The 23,014-nt window shown below is 42.9% G+C and overlaps 1 protein-coding gene across 4 annotated transcripts; it reads left to right on the top strand.

Moving 5' to 3' along the window:
* The first annotated feature begins 8,788 nt into the window (after nucleotides 1-8,788).
* Nucleotides 8,789-23,014, top strand: CDKN3 (cyclin dependent kinase inhibitor 3). 4 transcript variants are annotated; one of them, XM_050952745.1, is made up of 8 exons: nucleotides 8,789-8,905; nucleotides 14,581-14,663; nucleotides 15,497-15,552; nucleotides 17,174-17,218; nucleotides 18,561-18,783; nucleotides 19,665-19,696; nucleotides 20,806-20,909; nucleotides 22,442-23,014. In XM_050952745.1, exons 1-8 carry the CDS (start codon nucleotides 8,798-8,800, stop codon nucleotides 22,526-22,528), a joined length of 738 nt encoding a protein of 245 aa, XP_050808702.1. In that variant the 5' UTR covers nucleotides 8,789-8,797; the 3' UTR covers nucleotides 22,529-23,014. The 4 variants fall into 4 exon arrangements, with proteins under 4 accessions (XP_050808702.1, XP_050808707.1, XP_050808704.1 ...); XM_050952750.1 differs by lacking the exon at nucleotides 8,789-8,905 and adding an exon at nucleotides 9,553-9,694; XM_050952747.1 differs by lacking the exon at nucleotides 8,789-8,905 and adding an exon at nucleotides 9,553-9,733.

The raw sequence follows: 23,014 nt of genomic DNA, 5'->3' as shown, positions 1-23,014 counted from the left end.
GCATGGGTTTCAACAGGAGCAGGAGTGGACCCTTTTTGTAGAATCAAGAGTACATTGTTCTTTGTATGAATAATGAATATTAATTATATTAAAATGGCATAGGCTACTAATTTACTACGGTTCTCAGCAGTTAATCTACAAATTTGTTGCTGACCACCAGATATGGGGCCAAATCTCTGGCCTGATTTTGATTCAATGAGATTACAGGAGGTGCAGATCTAGCTTGACTGTGGCCCCTTCTGTTTTACCCTGAATTTTTAACACTAAAATATTAATACAAAATAATCCATGGCTTTCTTGAGTCCACTACTGTGTCAGCAGCACCCTGCAACATTGTATTCATGAGGAAGTCACTTAGCTAGCAACGCTTCTCAAGAGGTTGTATGTTTTCATTCTGAACTTCAGAGAAATCATGCTCATTTGAAACTGTATTGATGGAAAAGACAGCCAATCAATGAGTTATATAATTCCAGCCAAATGTCTACCACAAATGTGCTTGGGTGATGGCTGAAAGCAATGTAAAGCCACATGCATGTTAAAAAAAAAATGAAGCTTCCTCATATTTTGCAGTTTCAGTTACTTGCCCCTTTTCGAAATGGCATCTTGCAAAGTCTGCCTGCAGCAAACATTTAGGCTTTCAGTGTATATTCACTATTCAAATGTATTTTTAACAATCAGGGTGTTGTTGGCAGAACTTTGTAACAAAACCCTACCAAAACAGAATCAACTGTTAAACTATGCTTAGGTAATAGCATGGAAAACATATAGACTCTCCTATAAATTCCACCAGCAACTTCTGAGTTTTTGTGTACCAAGAAAGTAACATTCTCCAAACATGGCACAAACAATTTTTATCACATACAATGTGAATTTTCCATTTTCTTCATTATAAAGCATAATATGAGCCCTAGAGCATAGAGGTACTCACACTCTGCAAACAAGTCTGTTTGACTAGCTTTTGCACCTTAAAAATGTACCTTCTTGGGAGCTGTAATTGTGCAACAATACATGAGAAACAGGGTTACACATAATATCACTGTAATGCTGTGGTCCCCAAAGTTTTCAGGGTCACTCCACCCCTTACCCTATCCACACCCAGAAGTGGGGATCTGTCTCTGGGGCAGGGGAGCAAGGAGGGGGAACAAACCAGTGGTAAGGGGCTGAGGCTGGGGCTGCAGCTGGGGTTGGGTCTGGGGTCACGGTCGGGAACAGAGCCATGACCAGGGGCGGCTCTAGGTATTTTGCCGCCCCAAGCATGGCAGGCAGGCAGCCTTTGGTGGCTTGCCTGTGGAAGGTCCCCAGTCCTGCGGATTCGGCGGCACATCTGCAGGAGGTCCGTCAAAGCCACGGGACCAGCGGACCCTCCGCAGGCATGCCACAGAAGGCAACCTGCCTGCTGCCCTCATGGTGACCGGCATAGTGCCCCCCGTGGCTTGCGGTCCCAGGCACGCGCTTGGAGTGCTGGTGCCTGGAGCCGCCCCTGGCCATGACGAGGGGCCAAGGCTGGGTGCGGGACAAAGGCTGGGTGCGGGACCATGGCCAGGCCACGGTCAGGAGTAAAGGCTGGATCGGAGCCACAACTGGGGGCAGGCCGGAGCAGAGCTGGGAGCAGAGCAGGGCTGGGTGGCACTCCCTCCCTGTCCCCCATGGGGGCTGGCCTGGGCCCCACCACATCCTACCAAACATTCCTCCCCACCCCACAGTTTAGGGACCTCTCCTGTAATGGTATAAGAAAGATTGGGTGGTTAAGAAGAAGGAAAAAGAGATAAGGGAAGATAAATAGAACAGGAGAGGGAAGAGAGATTTTGAAACTCTCAGTTCCACCTATAATTTTTTCAAAACAATACGAGAAACTGACATGCCGCCACCTTGGGATTTCTGATGATTTCACCATTGGAGCTCTCTAACCCCACTACTATGGAGCTCTTAGAAAACGAAACAACCTTTTTCCAAAAGGACCTTCAAGATATAGAGCTATGCAGTGGTAGGTGACTAACAAGCATGACAGTAGCTTGGAAGGATCCTATTACCCATGATTTTCCCAATCAAAGGAAACATACGACAATGATGCTTTTTACTCTCCAGATCTCCTTTCAACTCCTCGCAAAAGCTGAGTATAGTTTGTCCAGCAAACCTCTATCTTGGAGTGGGATGCTTGTTTGTCTGACAGTCATAAATTTAACCCTTTACCTGTACATACCCTATATTCACGGTACAAATGCCTTCACTAGGGCCCTGATTCAGCAAAGCACTTAGGCCTCAGTACAACAAGCACATGCCTCGGTCTCTGAGCCAGCCATCAGGAGCCTGCTTGCTATCAAATGAGAAACAGAAAGGGTCCAAAACCCAAAAGGTTTCAAACAGGATTGCTTTCATAGCAGTCATGACAGTGTCTGTATGGAAATTCTCCACTAACTCAGCATAACCCTTTGGATTCTCACACACAGTTTCTGTATGTTACAAAATTCACATAGATGCTTTGGTGCCAGACCACAAACCCCTCCTACCCTTGTGTTTAGATCTTTGGATATAGGACTCCTTGGAAAAATCTTGCTGTTTGATCCTTCATGTTGTAAATTATTCTTAGATGCGTATGGGAGAATTTTTTAATTTATTTATTGCTTAGGAAGCATAAGCGCTTGGTGACATATTGTCCATGATACAAGCATTATTAACTGAAAAAGCTAAATGATATCTATTCCTGAGCAGCCACAATGTAAACAGAAACTTTAACATAAGCCAAGCTGTTTTTTTTAATTTTTTACTGCTGTCAAGTATTTTGAAAATAGAATGGTTATCAGGAACAGGAGATGTAAACATCAATTCCAGCATTGGAAACTTTTAAGATGGAGTCTTGAGAGCATATAAATAAAAGCAGGAGTGAAAAGCTTTGTCTTTTTTCCAGAAACATTCAGTGTGAATCTTATTTATGGATACAGTGCAGATACTTTGGCATTTGGTGCACAGATAAATTAGACAGTAGATGGAACTCTTAAAGTCAACAGTCACCACACAGTGGTATCTGAGCAGGGTTTTTTCCCATGCTTACATAAGAAATATTGCACTGTTCTTTATTTAGATTATGATAGCACCCACCATGTGTTAGGCATTTGCCTAGTGCAGAGGGAAGACACAGGCCCTACCCCAGTCTAGGGGTTCATCTGTGCAGAGCAAAATGCAGGAGCAAAGACCAAAAGATGTACAAAGGAAGGGGATACAATACATGAAGCAAAGCAATCGAGATGAAGATATGCATCTCTTATTAGTCCCACCATGATTTATTTAATATAAAATTATCCTCAATTCCTTCTCTACCGAGCCGTTATTCATTCCCGACCAATCTTTGTCTAGAAAGCCAAACTACTTTAATATTTTTTCAAACATGTGTCTTAAACAGATGGTTAAGGGTTAATGTCTCTTTTACCTGTAAAGGGTTAAGAAAACTCAGTAAACCTGGCTGACACCTGACCAGAGGACCAATAGGGAGACAAGATACTTTCAAATCTTGGTGGAGGGAAGTCTTTGTTTGTGCTTTTTGTTTTGTTCGTTGTTCGCTCTTGGGACTAAGAGGGACCAGACGTACACCCAGGCTCTCCAAAGCTTTCTGAATCAGTCTTTCATGTTTCAAAATTGTAAGTAATAGCCAGGCAAGGTGGATTAGTCTTATTTTTGTTTTCTCAACTTGTAAATGTTTCTTTTTGCTGGAAGGATTTTTGCCTCTGTTTGCTGTAACTCTGAACCTGAGGCTAGAGGGGGTTTCCTCTGGTCTATACGAATCTGGGTACCCTGTAAAGCATTTTCCATCCTGATTATACAGAGATAATTTTCACTTTTTTTCTTTCTTTAATTAAAAGCTTTCTTTTCAAGAATCTGTTTGATTTTCCTTGTTTTAAGATCCAAGGGGATTGGGTCTGAACTCACCAGGGATTGGTGGGGGGAAAGGAGGGGGGATGGTTAATTCCTCATTGTTTTAAGATCCAAGGAGTTTGCATCAGTGTGAAGCCTCTCAAGGCAACCCAGGGAGGGGAAAGTCTGGGGGGAAAGGAGGGGGAATGGTTTATTTCTCCTTGTGTTAAGATCCAAGGGGTTTGGATCTGTGTTCCCCAGGGAAGGTTTTGGGGGAACAAAAAGTGTGCCAGACACTAAATTCTGGCTGGTGGCAGTGTACCAGATCTAAGCTAGTAATTAAGCTTAGAAGTGTTCATGCAGGTCCCCACTTTTTGTACTCTAAAGTTCAAAGTGGGGAAAAAAACCTTGACAGTTCCCTACCAATCTTTGTCTAGAAAGCCAAATTACTTTAATATTTTTTCAAACATGTTACAATTTTCTACCTAAACTGTCCCCTTTCTCAGACCCACTCCTCACAACTTCCCTCGAAAGTGAATCAAATCTCTCACTCTATCTCCCTACGGCATCCTTCTAAGACTCTTCCCCAGCCTCTCTTTTGTTGACGATGATCTGCTGGCTAGCATATAAATATATCATATTAATAATATGAATTATCAGCACCATACATAGATTAATATGCATTAAGAACCCATAACATTAAGCACAAATACTTGTAACAGTGATATAGCCTAAACTGGCCTATACCATAATCCTATTCATTTATACTAATTATCCCATAACTCCTTGCATTAGCTGAAGTAAGCATTTGGCATAAGCAGATAGGAAACTTGTCCAACTCAAGATACACTTGTTCCATGTCTTAATACAAGCTAGGAAAGTACCTTCTCAGACCAGTACCTGGAATGCTAGTATCCAAAACAAAGATAAGGAAAGAACAGAACAAGTATAAGTTAAGGAACTGGGACAAACTGATAGTTGGGTTTTAGTGTCAGGTAAAGAGATATAACTTGTAAAATCATTATATAAATAATACAAGCTGAAATGTATAACTTTGGGAGCACACCTTCTGCATAAGGTAAATGTAACATCGCTGCATGGGGCTGTTCTTTAGAGACTGGTACCATATAGAACCCTTTCCTGTGCCATATTAATAAACCTGACTGACATTGCTTATTTGGTCTTTTGAGTATATTTCATAACGAACCAAAGTGTGGTCACGCAATTGACTATACAATATTTAGTTTGGAAAAGAGAAGACTGAGAGGGGACATGAGAGCAGTTTTCAGGTATCTAAAAGGGTGTCATCAGGAGGAGGGAGAAAACTTGTTCACCTTAGCCTCTAATGATAGAACAAGAAGCAATGGGCTTAAACTGCAGCAAGGGAGATTTAGGTTGGACATTAGGAAAAAGTTCCTAACTGTCAGGGTAGTTAAACACTGGAATAGATTGCCTAGGGAAGTTGTGGAATCTCCATCTCTGGAGATATTTAAGAGTAGGTTAGATAAATGTCTATTAGGGATGGTCTAGACAGTATTTGGTCCTGCCATGAGGGCAGGGGACTGGACTCGATGACCTCTCGAGGTCCCTTCCAGTCCTAGAGTCTATGAATCTATGAATTTATTAACACTTTGCACAAGACTCCATTCCTTAGACAGATTAGAAATTCGGAAAGCTTCATTTTGGTGAGTTTGAACTGATATATCAAGAGAACTGCACAAATAAGCCACTCATGAACTGTGTACCATTACCTGTTACACCGCTACCTCAATATAACGCCACCCGATGTAACATGAATTTGGATATAACACGGTAAAGCAGTGCTCCGGGGACAGCGGGGCTGCGCACTCTGGCAGATCAAAGCAAGTTTGATATAACATGGTTTCACCTATAACGCAGTAAGATTTTTTGGTTCCCAAGGACAGCGTTATATCGAGGTAGAGGTGTATTAACTCATCTAACATACCCTGGGGAGCAAACTGCAATTTAAATGTTGTGGTATTGCAACATGCTGCGTTGGGCAAGTTTAATTTTTTTAAAACCACCACAAACCTGAGTGATTGTCTACTGATAAGAGATAATATTTCCCATTTCATTTGAATAGATCTACACCAATCTTGGGCCAAGTGTGATCAGGAATCTCATGTGGTTTCCAGTGGTTCTTTTATATCCTGTTTTCTGCATTCACGGCAGATTTCACATTTAGAAAGATATCTTGCCTTTGACAATAGATCTCAGGCTCTATTCTTACATTTCTCAATACCCAGATGGCACTGTGGATTGTTCTTACCATTTTTGACCTCATGATGGGCAGTACTGACATGATGTCTTTACAGAATCCCATCTCTACACAAGTTCTGATCAACGATGCACTTGGCATCCTTGTCACTTGGTCTTTACAAAGGACCATTGGGAACACTATTGTTATCAGCAAGTCCATTGCTGTTGTGCGCCTAAATGCGATCCACAAGTATAAAAATTGTTATCTTCCCAAGAATGGGCAGAAAAAACTGCAAGAATACTATACCATGGTGAATTTCCTATCTGTACTGAACATTGTCAGTGTTGCACATATAACTCTGAAGGGACCAGGGTTAGATAAGGCAGCTTATAGAAATAGAAAACATACCTGTTCCGTGTCAGCCGCAGAAGATGCAAAGATGGGGTTCACTCTCCTGCCACAAATTTCATATCTTCCCATTTCTGCTGACGGTGTTTGTCTCATTTACAGCCTCTGCTCTGCGTGGTAAAAAGGGTTCCCATGTACTCCCCCTTCAGCTCTTCCTCAACAAGGTCATTTCTATAACTATTGTGTCAATTTTGGGGTCTTCTTGATGCTCCCATCACCTGCACCTACCTTAAATCCTGTGATTTTCGGCCATTCTCCAAAGGTGTCTGAAAATAGTCTGGTTTTTTAAAGCTCCTCATTCAGATTTTATTAGCATACACACATGTATAATTTATGTATGCTAATATGAACTTAATATAGCCTTCAGGTTGGCCCTGCATACCAAGAAAGTTTGCACAGGCCCTTCTGAAAATCCCACTAATCTCAGTGAATCCCAGCAACTTTGTTACAGCCAAACACCTACTTTGAAAATTCATGGGATCTCACTTCAACCCCAAGATCCGGGCCCCAATGGCTATTTGTGCCTACCCTCAGTTTTGAATTTTTTTTTTAGATTGTATAGAAACTACCAGTTAGCCACTTCACAATCTAGTTCTACAGTATTCAAGCAAAGAATGTGAAATGCTGTTCTAATATCACTTTTTCGAACAAACTATTAATTCCTCCCTATTCCCGAGGCTTTTAATTCATGTTCCTATGTCATTGTACTGTCCCAATAAGCCATAGATGCCCCATAAGAGGTTGGCTGAAACACTTTGAATGAGGGGGAGGCTGTGACTTTTTATAATGGGGCCAGATGAGATTCATTGCTGGCCTGTGGCCTTCCCTTTCTGCCAGCTAGGCTGGGGCAAACAGGCCATAGGCCAGGTGCAATTTCTGTAGTCCAGAGCCTCTACACCATGTGTAGAGCAAGTTTGGCCATATGTGCGCCACCTCACAAGAGCCCTGCCTGCAGAGGGCATTCTAGACCACAGATGTGGACGGGGCAGACCAGCATCTTGCTGTTTCTACGCCCCAGCAATTTCTAACAGAGGCCATCTCAACAAAGACAAGTTATGGCAACCTTCAGGACAACCCTAGCCTATGAAAGGACTAAATTAGTCCTGAACAGAGATGGTGCAAGCTGCCTTCTCTCTTTCCCTGCTGATGCAATGGTGAGTTTGCCCCTAGGAGAACAGTAGTGCCTGGAGAGCATAGCATCATATAGTGTGAGTTTCTGACATTCCAGGGACTGGGTGTCCAGCTGAGGACTGGGCATCCAATACTAAGTGCATAGTTTGAAATAACAAATGCTGCCTGCATTCTTTGAAAATTCCCTATTTTCTGTGCACCCAAAATTGGCTAGCCAAATACCCTGCACAACAGTCAAAGGCCCTTTGAACGTTTCCAGGGGTGTGACATGCCCACAGTCACACCGCAAGTCTGCAGTAGAGCCAGAGGGATTACCTGAGTCCGCATCCAGTACTCTAACCACAAGAACATCCTTCCTCTCCCATGTACTCTTTGTATAAACTCAGGGCCATCTTTTCAAACTCAACCTCAGATCTTGTGCATGAAGAATCTACCACCATAGCACATTTCGTAAGTGGTAGGGAGTGCACCCTTGCACTTAACCAATATTTCCCTCCTTCTTCCTTTCCGTTGTGCTCAGCAGAGCATCAGGCCATTGCTATGCCAAGGACAAGCACAGGGGCAAGACGGGTGCAGCACACACAGAGTGTGTGAAGAACTTTGATCCCTAAGTTGGTTATGGCCACTCTGGGCTGCTCTCTCCAGAAGGGCCTGTTAGACACGTATGACAGGGTTAGCTAAGGATCAATACACCCTGTGGAGGGAGACCGTATTTTTTTCCCAGGAGCTGTAGGATGCTCACGCCCTGGGTCTGGCAGGAGCTGCTTGGCTAACAAGGACCCAACTGTCTCCTTCACCCCTTGGCAGTTGCCCCCCCCCCCGCTTAGCAGCCATCTTCAGCCCCTGCCCTCCTTGGCCAAAGGGAACCCTGCCAACACCACCAGGGCCTGCTCCCTAGCAACCATCTTCCCTCCCCCTGCTGCACCCTGGCAACTGCATCCGCCCACAGCCGCCCTTTTCACCACTCAGCATTGACCAGCCATAATCCCCGCCCCTTCCTCCCAGCGAACCAATCCAGTAAAAGCTTGGGCGCGTCTTCCAAAGGCCGCCTACTTCGGCCAATCAGAAGAAGCTTTTCATGCTGCTAGGGAGGAGACGAGGCTTGTGAGTTGTCAGGGGGCGGGGTTTATTTGTGTCCGGGAGAGCCGCCTGCCTGCAGGGCATTGGGTGAGAGCGGGAAGGGACTGACCAATGAACGCCGTGGGCCGGGCCGAACAGAAGGGGCGGGACAGCGGCCTGTTCAAACCGGTGGCGGCGGCCGGGGCCGAGCGCTGGGAGCGCGCCGGGAGGGTGAACCTGGTGAGGGGCCTGAGGAGTCGGTGTGGCGGGGAGCGCCCTACGGCCGCCTCAGCCGGGCCGGGCCGGGAGGTTACCGCGCCCCTGAGCCGAGGGGGCGGGGCGGGACCAGGTTACCCCATTATCCGCTCCTGAGCCCCGGGGGGAGAAGGGGACACGGTTATCCCTCCTCCCCCCCCCGTCCTGAGCCCCTGGGGGAGAAGGGGACAGGGTTATCCCTCCTCCCCCCCCCCGTCCTGAGCCCCCGGGGGGAGGAGGGGACAGGGTTATCCCTCCTCCCCCCCCCCCCGTCCTGAGCCCCTGGGGGAGAAGGGGACAGGGTTATCCCTCCTCCCCCCCCACCCCGTCCTGAGCCCCTGGGGGAGAAGGGGACAGGGTTATCCCTCCTCCCCCCCACCCCGTCCTGAGCCCCTGGGGGAGAAGGGGACAGGGTTATCCCTCGTGAGCCCCGTGGGGGGAGGTGACAGGTTTTTCCCTCCTCCGCCCCCGTCCTGAGCCCTGTGGGAGGAGGGGACAGGGTTATCACTCCTCTCCTCCCCCCCCCTCCCAACCGTGGCTGGGGCGGGAGGGGGGAGACAGGGTTATCTTTCTCCCTTCTCCTCCTTCCTGAACTGTGGGGGGATGACAGGGTTCCCCTCCCTCGCACTAAAATGTCCCTCTGTTCTTTGATAGCTCTTCTGAATATTTAGTTAATTCCTGAATCTGCAGGTCAGTGACTTGGGAACCCAGGAAATGTGACGCTCCCCCCCCCCCACCTCTACCCTAGGGAGATAGTCTGGCTGCTAACAAGCTGTAAGGCCTCCGCTTTATGGACTGTATTTCTGCCCTGCTGTCTGCTACCCCCCTGCCAATACTGTACATGAATGTATCCGTATGATGTATCCTTTCTGTGATTGTAATATTGCTGATGAAGCCTGTTGCAGCACCACTTATCTCCCTTGCTAGAGAATAGTTCTAGTAATGCCAGGGCTCTTTGCCTCTCACTACAGTTCTGGGATTTTCATGGGGCTGTCGCAACCCTGACCCTGTGCCAGCTTGGTGCTGCTTTCGCTTAGCCCTCTGTTGTGAAGTTTCCACCTCCACTCTAAGCATACCACAGGCACTGAAGCTTATTAGCTGCATAGCCTAAGGCCCACCACACTGTTGCCTATCCCCGTTTCAGGACACCATTCTTGTTTCTGACATGGGCGAGCTCACAATTGCCTGGCAGCGTAACTGAATGGCTCAGACAAGTAATGAGTATGGAGCCTTTGACAGCTATGGTAACCATTTGAATTCTTCCCTGGTTGGTAGTGGCTGGAAATTGTTACTATCTAGTGGCTGTTTGTGGTCCATTGTTTGAAATGGGTATAGTGGTGTCAGCCCAGTTCACATGACAAACCATCATCAACCCAATTAGCAATAACTGTTCACTCAGTATTGAGTAGGCCTGCGAACTAAATTCCCCTCTCATCCCTAAAGGTAATCTCTCTAGGATAAGGTTGAGACAAGGGCATGAAAAGGTAGGAGAGGATGCACAGCAGGTGCCAGTGTTGTACCTGTTCTGTGGCGAGCGGATTTCAGTCTTCAGGGCTTTCATGTCTCAGATTTTCAGAAGCACTACTTTCATGCATGCAACTCAAACAAAAATAGGCAACACTCTGCTATTGGAGGTGCCCTGACATGTGTAGACTGAATTTATGTATCTTCCATTCATATGATTTGTTTCACAAGTGTGTTTGAGGAACCTTGTAGAAATGAATTATATACACTTGTTCTAAGGCACAATTACTCAGCTCTGTGTGCTTGGGGTAAACTCCAATCATTTAAAGACATGGGGAATTCTTCAGAGCAGCCCCTGGCTGTGTTCATGGATAAATATTAAGTGCTATATGATTGATGTTTTGACACTTGCTCCCATCTTCAGCATACCTTTAGTGCAATCATACATGTATCGTTTGAATGCTATGTTTTATTTGACTGATTTTACTTTTGTGGTTATTTCAAGGTTGCTCATGGAGACTTTTGTTTGACAATAGTACAGAATTGTGACTTTTCCAATCATACAAAATACCCTACTTTTTCGTGGAAGAGAGGGCAAAAACTTAGAGGTTTTAGAAATGAAATGCCTACTATGATTCATTTAGACCATGTCTACACTAGCACTTAGGTTAGCAAAACTTCTGTTGCTCAGAGGTATGAAAAAACACCCCTCAAGTGACATGAGTTTTGCTGGCATAAGCGCTTGTGTGCACAGCGCTATGTCAATGGGAGACGCTCTCCCACCGATATAGGTGCTGCTGCTTGTTGAACTGGTTTTATTATGTCAATGGGAGAGCTCTCTCCTGTCTGCATAACACAGCCACACAAGCAATTTTACAGCGATACAGCTCTGTTGCTGTAAGCTTGTAAGTGTAGACATGGCCTTAGTAAACTTATTTATTCCTCAACTATTTTAAAAAAAAGCATACACCTTGTCTCTACGACAAATGCAAGATCTCCATTAAAGTACAAGAAGTGTCTCCAGTCTAATTCGTTAGGGTTATCATTCTTGTATCTTCCTACAGAAGCTGATAATGTAACCAATGTATCACCTTTTTCATCACCTACTATGGGCTTGTGTACCTTATCTCCTGGATCCACGGTTAGCAATCGATCCACCGGAGGTCAATTTATCGCATCTAGTCTTTCCCCCACCCCCAGTGTGGACCAGGCCTATGTGTTATAAAGATTTGACCAAAACAGTCTGAATGTGCTTAGTACATATTTGGTTGATGCAGACTTGACTAGGCAGAAGCACAAGTCATAAAAACACACTATTCTGAATTCAGCTGTCCTGTCTTCCCTTATTTTACTTGCTCATTTTTGTTGCAACCTCCTTCACAAACAGATCTGGGTCTTCAGTTTTAAATTTTAGAATAGCAGGAAGGATATTGGGGTTGCATAGTGGCAACTATGTTTTAGACTTTTTGATGGTGGCAGGGGAATCTAAACCTGGGACATCCACGTTTGGGATGTCACATTGGTTAAGTATTGGAAAGGTGCTACAGCATTTCTGAATTGTTTTTTGAGTTTGATTTTTGGTGACTGCAATTCTTTTAATTAGTTCAAGACAGATTTATATTGCTGTTGCAGTATGGGTGATAGCCTGTACTCTGTGAAATCCCTTTAATTGCTTTTGTAAACTTAGTGTCTTTGTCAGTTCCTTTGTTATGTAAAACATGCTTTTTTTTGATGAAAGTTCTCCTTGCACTTAGATGCATAAATATATTGAAATTTGCATTAACTGCCATAATCTTCTTGTGTTCCACCAAGTGTAGTTGGGAAGTGGGAGTGATCTGTCCTCCTTTTTCAACCAACAAACCCAAGAAGCTGCTAGCAGTTGCAGGAAAACTTCTAAACTTCCACGTGTACTTTAGGACTGTCACTACTTTCTCAACAAGATTTCACTAGTTTGCTAAACAGCTATATGTCAGATGTTTAAGATGAAAACACTTGTTGTTCTTTTATTTTCAGTTTATCAAAACAAGACAACTTTGGTCACTTTTTTTCCTTTTTGGGTGGCATTTGCAGCTACTTGCACAGTTTTCTTTTCAAACATAGAATCCTTTGCATTAAGTAGAGATGCCTTCCCCCCCACGCATAGATGCTTTTAGCTGTTATTAGATCATTGCTAGTGTTCAGTTTTGTACAGTAGAACCTCGGAGTTACAAACACTTGAAAATGGAGGTTGCTCGTAACTCTGAACAAAGCGTTACGGTTGTTCTTTCAAAAGTTTACAACTGAACATTGACTTAATACAGCTTTGAAACTTTACCATACACAAGAAAAATGCTGCTTTTTACCATCTTAATTTAAATGAAACAAGCACAAAAAGTTTCCGTACTTTGTCAAATCTTTTTTTAAACTTTCCGTTACCCTTTTTTAGTAGTTTACATTTAACACAGTACTGTATTGTTTGCTTTTTTTTCTTTTCTTTTATTGCCTTCTGCTGCCTGTTTGTGTACTTTCAGTTCCAAATAAGGAGTGTGGCTGACCGGTCAGGTCGGAACTCTGGTGTTTGTAACGCTGAGGTTCTGCTATACTAATGTTACTATTGATTCTAGCAGCATGTATTAGTGGACTTGTAAGTTAAAAATCTGTATGGAGATGTATCCAGGGTGAAGTGCTTCCGTCTCTTTTCGTTTCTCATTTTGTGCTACACTGAGGGGGATAAGGTTAGTGTTAAAGAACACTTTAGGCTCAAGTCTCTGCCTTTCAGTTGTTAGTGTCACAATTGCTAATCTGGATGACAAAGATGAACAGACACAACTGAAGTCTCCTTTAGCAATCATTCTGACTGGAGTGATGATGACAACAGCATTGAAAATGTCTTATTTGCAGGATCGTCAAACTAATCAATGTTTTTGCCGTCTTCAATAGACAGTTTCATTTGATCGACACCCCCTTGCCCCCCCCGCTAGTGTATTCAAAAAATCCAAGAAACTACTTTCTGCACTTTGAGCTGAGCACATATCCTATCTTGTGTACATGTTGCTTTAGATGACTTTATCATTACTTTAGTCCATTCAGTGCCTTGTTTCCTACCACTTCCTTCAAAATTAGGCATGCTAAGTTAGACTACATCTAACAAATTGCTTGTTTGCAGCTCTTCCATTCACTAGCTAGAATGCAGAACAATCATCTAATGAGATCAATATGGTGAAGATCATAAAATAAAATGAGCTAGCCAGTTTTATTCAGTGCTGTGTATTAGGTGCCATGCCAACCTTCTAGCTAAGATAGCTATAGGCCTCCTGACATTCACTGCTCCACCTGCTTCCCTTTCATTAACATTTAATAACAGTTGATCCACCTATTAGCAATTCACTGCTTTGAATCACCATTGATTCCCCTCTCACTTCATAGACAGTTCTAAAACTTTCAAAATAGGAATAACAAGAACCTTGATGCGCTCATAACCTTAAGGAAAAAAGGTCTTCTTCATACATTAAGATTAGAGCCTGTTTCTAACATCCATATCTTCTGTTCAAGTATGTTATGTTCATGTGAATGCTTCAGAGTGACAGGTGTTTAAAAAAAATGTTTCAAATAGCAAAAAATTACCTGTTTTTTTTCACAAGCCTGATGAACTATTTACATAGCAGAGAGCTACAGACAAGTATTCAAAATCTTATATAAGATGGAACCTGAGGGCAGGTCTTCACCACCTGCCAGATCGGCGGGTAGTGATCAATCTATCAGGGGTTGATTTATCACGTCTAGTGTAGACATGATAAAATCGCTCCCTGATAGCACTCCCCATCAACTCCGGAACTCCAGCTCACGAGAGGTGGAAGCGGAGTTGATGGGGGAGTCACAGCGGTTCGCTTGCTGTCATCCTCACGGCCAGGTAAGTCGACCTAAGATACACCGACTTCAGCTACACATAGCTGAAGTTGCATATCTTAGGTCGACACCCCCTCTTCCCCCCCCTCCCGCTAGTGTATATCTGGGCTCAGTGTAGATAGTGGCTAACATTCAGTAATGTTGTAGTCTATCATTTTAAACTAAACCTTTGAGCTACATTACAAGTAATGCATCCTATATGAACAATGGTAACCTTTTACTAAAGAAAAAAACTTCATCTGCTGTAGCGTGCTTGCAACACAGCAAATGTTGACAAACAATTCCTTATAGCAATTACTCTTCTATTGAAGCCTGGTGCGATGCAAGCAAATGAGTTTGACTCATCTGATGAAGAGCCTATTCAAGATGATCAGATACCATTTCAGATATCGTGGTAAGACACATTTTTTTTGAGCAAAAAATTCTTTGTAATCACATACCCTCGTAGATGTTTCATTCAGCAATTTCTGGCCTTTCAGAAATATCCCAAGTAACACATAAGGTTTAATGAACACTTGTATGCTGCTTGCAGCTAAATATCTGCGCTAACTGTGGGCCTAAATATTCATAAAACCACACAGCTGGACAATAGATCGTATCTGTCCTAAAGGAACCTGCAGCAGGCCACTGTCTTCAGTGATATTTCAGAGAGGTCATAGAAATAGTAACGAAATCAAACACTGGACATACATGACAACTAAACTTGCTAGTATAACTGCCATGTCTCTCTGCAACCTGAAGATATTGGTCCAGACTCTGATTAAAACATAACTTGAGTGACTAAAATCCATTTAATTCCCAAGTAACTTAATTCTTAATCATTTCTGACACACTGTGAAGATGTTGTAGGTTAAGAAGATTTGATCCAAAGCTCTTACAGTGGAGGCACCATGAAATGTAATCAAATAGTAAAATGGTTCAGAATGAAGTATTGATACTTTAATATACACCTCAGAAGTGTTAAAACTACTTCACTGTGTGTGTACACTTCACGTACCTCTTCTCACTTAAGCGTACGATACATGTGATAAGAAATAAAATGTTGTAGTGTGGACATGTGATTCTTTTATCAGTAAACACTACAAAGTTTTCTGGCTCTAATTCTTGCTATTCAAACTGGACTACTGCTGAATAACTTTTTTCCACAACCCTGCTGAGAAAGTAGGTGTCTAGTATCGAAAACTTGAGCTGGAATTCAAGTTTATATTCTGCATTTTCTTTTGGTAGGTTAGCCCTGTCATCTGTCTATTGTTCTCAGTTTCTGGGAGTATGTTCTCTGCCAGGTATGTAGCACTGGTTTTAGAAATTTAGTAGAAAGCATGGTTAAAGCTAGGAGGAAATTATGCTGTCTCTAAAGATCTCTTTAAACCTTACTCGCTTAGTGGAGTGATACACATGTCTTCTGAGCACACAATATTAGAAAGAATGGAGGTATCAGATCTCTTGGTTTGATGCCTGAGACTGTTTTTCCAAATCCAGAAGAAGTGATGAAAGGTAACTGCTGATAAACTAGTATGCTTTCCAAATTGGAGTACCTTTTATGATTGTAAATGGCAATGCAAGCCCATGAAATGGGACAACTCTGACAAAGCTAATTTTTTCCACTATAAGGAATGTCAAATTAAAGATTGCATCTGAAAAATCCTACACTGTTACATTCTAAAAATGTAAAATATTAGTAAAGTATTTCATGTGTTTTAACCACTTGTGTTTTTTAGTGCTTGTATTTCACCCAGTTTGGAATCAATTATCACTGTCTCGTTCTCATGCACTAGCATTCTGTTGTAATGTTGGGTTGCAAATGCCAAAATGGGTATTTAATTCCAAACAGAATTTCATTGACACTTTAAACACATGTGTTTAACACTTTTTTTAATAAACATTTAGGCTTTGGAAATCTGTTCAATAGAAAACATGTTTGAAATGTTGGTCTTTAAACTACCTGTGTCCCTTCTTAACTCATGTCTGTTCTTTAAACACTGCCTGCCTGCTCCTGCCTCGCAAAATTCCACCTGTTGGACATATCAGATCTTAAACTGATAAGAACAGATATAATTTTAACCTCAAGGTCCCAGAGACACAGACAAGGTTTTCATCTCGAGGCCAAAAGACCAAAAACATCAAGACACTTGATCACGGCCTGGGATAGGCCAAGAAACTACTTACACTTGATCTTCGCTCATAGAGAGGCAGGCAGCTATAGCTTCCTACTTGCAAGATCCCAACACCTTATCTTCAGAAGGGAACAAATGTCTTCCAGAGAGCAGCTAATTCTAAAGGTGGTAAGGGCAGTTTTTAAAGTTAGCAGACCTAGAGGAGAGGAATAATTTGAGCAGTAATTGGAGCTTGCAATCTAGCCACATACTTTTGCCTTCTACACTATACCACAACCCATGCAATTGCCCCTGGGTTTCAGGAATTGCTGTGCCCATTTTCTGTCGTGATATCTCTTGTAGGTGGGTATATGCATCATGTTAAAAACACTTTTGTAGCTCTTTTTTGTGGAATGAAGTGGGAGAAAATAAGGTAATGATGATGACACGCTGCAAACCCAAGTAGAGAGGAGAGTTTAATATTGGTTATATGCCAGAACTTGGGGGGGGGGGGGGGGCGAGGGAGGTAGGGAATCTTCCTACTAGTAACCCTACAACTATCTCACTTTTGCTGATCTTTTGCCAATCTCTTTAACTGTAGCCCAGTTAATCATATCAGAAGCTCTCTCTCTCTTTTGAGAAGGCTTAAAAACTAAATGTTAGTTACAGGCTTAGAAAAGCTGCCCTGTTACTTTATTAAACCTGATGATTCTGTCTGCACTCCCTTACACAACTACTCTACTTGCGACAGTGAACTGTTCTTTCAAATGTTTCTATTCCATCCAACTCACTACTTCATATTTTATTTTAGGTTGTAGGTTCAAGGATGTTAGAAGAAATCTTCAGAAAGATATAGGTAGGTTTATATAAAATATATACACCTCTACCCCGATATAAAGCAACCCGCTATAACACAAATTCATATAAGCAGTAAAGCAGCGCTCCGGGGGGGGGGGGGAGGGGGGGGGGGAAGGGCATGCGGATCAAAGCAAGTTCAGTATAACACAGTTTCACCTATAATGTGGTAAGATTTTTCAGCTCCGAAGGACAGCGTTATATCAAGGTAGAGGTGTATATGCACACATGCTACATAGACACACCCATGAACACATGCTCTTGCTCTTTTTTATTTATATATTGTATATGGACTCTACACTAATTTAGATCTTTCTTTTTCATATTGTAAGTAAGCACTCTCAAATGTACATGGTGAATTAAAAGTGCATAAATTTACTATTTTAGTCACTAGAATCTTGCCTGCTCTCTTAGACTGGAGATTGTATCACATTCTCTCTCTCTCTCTCTCTCTCTCCCTCTTCCCCCCCCCCCCCCCCCCCCAAATCTGACTTTCCGGATACCATGTGTATCTTCTCAGAAATAAAACAATCATGACAGATAAGCTGTGCCATCTCCATTAATGTTCAGTTTCCCTTTTACAAATACATGTAGTGTTTCCTTTTACTGGGTGAAAAGTTCCTGAGGGAGTATTGATTTGACAATTGTGTTAATCCGGGCTTCTGTAGTGCTCAGTGTGCTTGAGGGAATGTGAAGCTGTGTGCACTGTTTAATGTAGTGAGTCTCTTTTGCAAGAGAAAAACACCTCTTACATGTCTTACATACCACCAACTGAAAGTACTCACTGCTGAATATGTACAGCCCATAGCCAGGAAGCTCTGATAATCCCAATGTAGGATAGCAAGCTTCCCAAGAAGAGCTAGTTCAAAGCCTAAGCACAAATACTTCTAACCTTTTATTTCAATAACTTGCCAACATCAGGATCCTACCAATGAGCATAAACACAGTGTTCACGGTTAACCCTACAGTTCTAGTGTTTGTGTCGGCTGGTCATGGGTAAACGGTACTAGAACCAAAATGTTAGCTGACCCACAGTTATGCTAAGCACATCATCTCCACTGGTTGCTGTTTAACACTGTGATAGTTAACGTGATTCCTCAAGCTTTTGTTCTAGCACACCTATGCTTTGTAGCAAAGACTTGTATTGTATCAGCAAAAGTCCCTTCATGACTGCTCAAAGATGATCAGAAAAGAGGGGACTTGGCTAATGCTGAGAAGAATTTTTAGTTCTTGCTGATTCTCACATTAATCCCTGAAATTCAATTGATTAGCATTTTTGTCTAAGTAGATCTTTAACATGATAGGCACTTTTTTTATTTGCAAGTGTCTTGGTTTGTTGGCAGAAGAATTAAAGAGGTATGGGACACAGGATATATTTGTGCTCTGTACCAGAGGAGAGCTCTCAAAATATCGGGTGCCAAACCTACTAAACTCCTACCAGCAGCATGGGATTATTGTGCACCACCATCCTATTCCTGATGGAGACACTCCTGACATCGCCAACTGCTGTACAATTCTGGAAGAACTAAGGGGCTGTCTGGAAAACAACCGGAAAACATTAATACAGTAAGTTCCTATTTCCTTCCTGTCTCCACAAGGCATCTATCAACTTCCCTCCAGACGGATGAACAATCAAAACTTTAATGTATAATAATGTCAAATGACAGTTGACTGGCTTCCTTTAGGGTTAATTCAAACTGTGACATTCCCTTTCTTTCACCGTGTCTTCGTCTGGCACATACTTACAACTACTTCCATTTCCTTGCCCTGTTCAGTGAGAAATAATGCTAGGCCTTGTAGGGCTGGACACCTGGAGCCTTCCCCGCTTTTCCCAGCTGGTCTAGTAGGATGACCCATGGCATACTATCTGAGAGAAACTAAAATTCACAGCAGCTACCAGGGCGACATACCGTGAGCCTTTAGGAAACACTAATGGCTACTAAAAATAAGTCTACATTGTTTCAGGCCATCCACCTTACATAAGGATATCATGGTGCATTCTACTAATCCACTAAGAAATGGACTTTGGGTGGGGAGGAGGAATAATTTTGATCTAGAGATATGATGAGGTATTTCCATTGGATGCTGTTTTTTGTTTCCCACTGGGCACCAGAGAAGCTATTGGCATAAAATCTACCAAAATGATCTGATCTTGCTTTCTGTGAATTTAGAACACAACTCTTCCGCAGGGGCGGATTCCCACAGGTTTTACCAAAGGACTGGATTTTCACACAACTCTAATGTCCCAAGCCTGTACTGAGGCTTGTTTCCTTAGGTTATAGGAGATGGTGGAATTATGGTCATGGTATTCTTGAAGCAATTCTTTTTCCACTGGGTTCACAAAAGAGAGAAGTAGCTTCCAGCCATCTTGATTTCTCAAGGATTACCAAGTACAGTAAGGCCCCAGTTCTACTGCACTTTTAAAACAAGTCCTTCTTTTCTTTCAGCTGTTACGGAGGACTTGGACGCTCATGTCTCAGTAAGCATCTTTTCCCTCCTCCCCATGTCATTGCTTAATATTGATGCAATTTAGCCACATCCTCTTCTGATAATAGAACTAAAATATATATTAGTCTGGCACCTAAAGGACCAAAATGCATTAGGAACCAGAGGTTTCTGAGTTGGAAATGGAACTTGGTGCCCTTGCACAGTGGAGGCCTTATGGAGTGATGTGGAAAATGGGAGAAGTTTAATAGCCTCCTATAATATTGGTTATAGTTTGACAGGCCTTGGTTACTACAGTTGGCAGAAATATGGGTGAGAACACATCAGACCTGACCAGGCATCCACTGTAATAAATGGAGCAGGCTCAAGCCAGTTTATTTAGGAGTTCTTGGTACTGATCAAGCAAGAAATTTCTTCAACAAGTCTGACTAAAGAATTAAAAAAAGCCAGTGAACGATGCACCATAGCTCTGTGCACTCAACTATATGGAAGTGTGGAGAGACTTCTTGTCTGATTTGTAAAGGGAACAAACTAGACCTTGCCTCTGTCTCCTTTTCCACACCTTCGCTGTGACTTGCCTCCATTCCTGCCAGGGTGGGGACTGCACTCTGCCCGCAGAGCTCCCTGCATGACCCTCAATGAGGGGGAAGCAGGCGACACGCAGCTCTCGTTTTGTCTGTTTTTTCTCAACTTAGTTCTCTCCATAAAGCCTGAGAGGTGCCAAAAGCTGCAAACACCGCAGAAGGGGAATGGAGCTGAAACAACAATCTACCAAAAGGCACAAACGGCCCTCAAGATGTTACGGGGCCAACTTGTTAAAGTTTTTGGAATTAAAGTTTGGACTTTCCCTCCAAAAAGCTCTGCAGCCAGGAATGCTGGGGGAGCTGCTGAGGACGCAGGGAAAACTTGAGCAAACATCCCTGCTGCTAATGACTGGCAGGCCTGGTTCTGCCCCCAACTGCAACCAGGTTGAAGTATCCATTGTAACAGATCTGTGGACCTTCATACGATGAAGAAATTCCAGTTCTGAAGTGGCAGTGAGACTCCGGTGGTTGTCTAAGCACAAACATCAGTGAGCAGAAGTTTTATTACATACAGAAATGATTGTTAGCATGCATACTTATGCATCTCTTTTCCTTACAGTAGCTGCATGTCTTTTGCTTCAATTATCTGATGCAATGGAACCCCAAGAGGCAATAGAGAGCCTCCGAGACTTAAGAGGATCTGGGGCAATACAGACAATAAAGGTAAGGAGGCTGTGGGGGGAAAGAAATACTAAAATGGAGAAGACCTCTGATGGGACTGTGCCTCTGTACTAGGATCTCTCCTCATGAAGAGATGGCTTTGTCTTTCTGAGAGTTAAAGCAGGTCTCTAGTAATTCACGCCCTTACTACCTCTGACGAAGTGGGTCTTCACCCACGAAAGCTCATGCTCCAAAACGTCTGTTAGTCTATAAGGTGCCACAGGATTCTTTGCTGCTCTTACTACCTCTGAATGTTGGGACTGAGCTGCTTGTAGTCACATGCTATCACACCAACTCAACCTGTTTGTCTACACCAGAACTTCACATCTTTTCTCCTTTATTGCCAATAGCCATTCTATCCCCTCCTCCTCCCCATTCGGTTGCTCTGTTCTTTACCTCTCTCCTCGGTTGCCCTCCACCCCACTCCCACCTATGGCTCGTAGTAGGTGTTGTTGCTTCTTCCTATTACCAAAATCCCTCCTTTCATTCTCACTGCACCTTGATCTGCCTTGATTCTTAAACTCTTCTCTTCCTCAACTCACACTTGCATATTAGTTCCTATTCTAGCTCCCATTTTCCATTTATCATCTGTCATCCTCTGCCCACATCCCAATGCTAGTATTAAACCTACTCAGAATACACAGGTCATAAAATGGGCAAGACTATAGTTCATAAAGCCAGAGAATGTACACCAGTCAATCTCACCACAACTTCTAGATCTAATGTTCTTTTAAATGCCTTCTAAAGAAGGCAGAGTGGCAGAAAAGGCTGCCTACTGCTAGCTGAAGTAGCAGAATAGGATTTGGGAAGCAGGCACACTTCAGCTAAGTCAGAGTGGAGAGCAGAGTAAGCACTGTTTACAGAAGCTGGGAGTCCCACCCTGCTTTTTATTAGAAATGGGGGATCTGTGTTTTAATTCCCGATTGCCTATAATATTTTTTTGAACACTTGTTATGCAGTTTACACCATTTGGAATCTTTACTCAAGACTGACTGGGCCCACCAGCACTCTGTGTAGATTGTTGTGCCCTATATTCAGCTACCTGGCAGCAGTGTTCTACTTCTTGGACTATATGCAGAGGGAATGGAACTACTTATTCACAAATGAGGCAGTTTCCCATTTAATAATGCCAACCAGTGTTCTACTTCTTGGACTATATGCAGAGGGAGTGGAACTACTTATTCACAAACGAAGCAGTTTCCCATTTAATAATGCCAACCAGAATTGTATCTCCAACTTCACTATAATAGGAACACAAGAGTTGCCAGACTGGATCAAACTTAAGGTCCATCTAGTCCAATATCCTGTCTCTGTCCTAACAGTGGCCAGCACCAAATGCTTCAGAGTAAGGTGTAGTAATTGTGCAGTAGGCAGATGTGGGGTAATGTGCCCCCTCCTGCCCCAATTAGATCTTATCCTACTGTAATGATAGCTAGAGCCTTGCCTAAACCACAGAAGTATTTAATATCTCTTTAAAACTTTACAGCATGTGTCACATTCAGCACTCTTGCTAAATATGATTGTACATTTTTCAGCAATACAACTATCTCCATGACTTTCGAGAGAACCTGGCTGCACATCTGTCAACAAAAGATGCAATATTAAGATCAGTATCACGATAAACTAATATTGACGACATGGTATATCTGTTTACATACGGTATTTTGGCTGAGTACAAGTTCTATGTAAAAAGACATCTCTCATCTGCATGACCTTAATACCACTTTATTAGGGTAATACTTTACCAGAAGCAGTGACTAACACCCAGTCTCTACTGTAAATAGACAAAGACTGGTGCTGGAAAGGGACTTGTAAGCTATAGTAATATCCTGCATTTCAAACTTTCAAGGACTAATTTCATTCTCTACAAGTATTTCCACACATGAAGGGAGAAATGCTATGCTGGTGTCCCCTCCATTTCTAATGGACTTGTTTTAGTACAGTAACTTCAGTGAACCGCTGATGCATTAATTCCCTTCATCAAGGACGTCCTTACCAGTATACAAGTTTCAACAGTCTGAACGAGTATTTTGGTTTTTAAATTTTTGGTGTTGTCTGTATGTTGCATTTTATTTATTTACTGAATGGAGGGTATTACAGGGGATGTC

Source organism: Gopherus flavomarginatus, chromosome 5 (assembly GCF_025201925.1).
Source record: "Gopherus flavomarginatus isolate rGopFla2 chromosome 5, rGopFla2.mat.asm, whole genome shotgun sequence".
Classification (NCBI taxonomy): Eukaryota; Metazoa; Chordata; order Testudines; family Testudinidae; genus Gopherus; species Gopherus flavomarginatus.
This window is presented reverse-complemented; position numbering and strand designations above follow the sequence as displayed.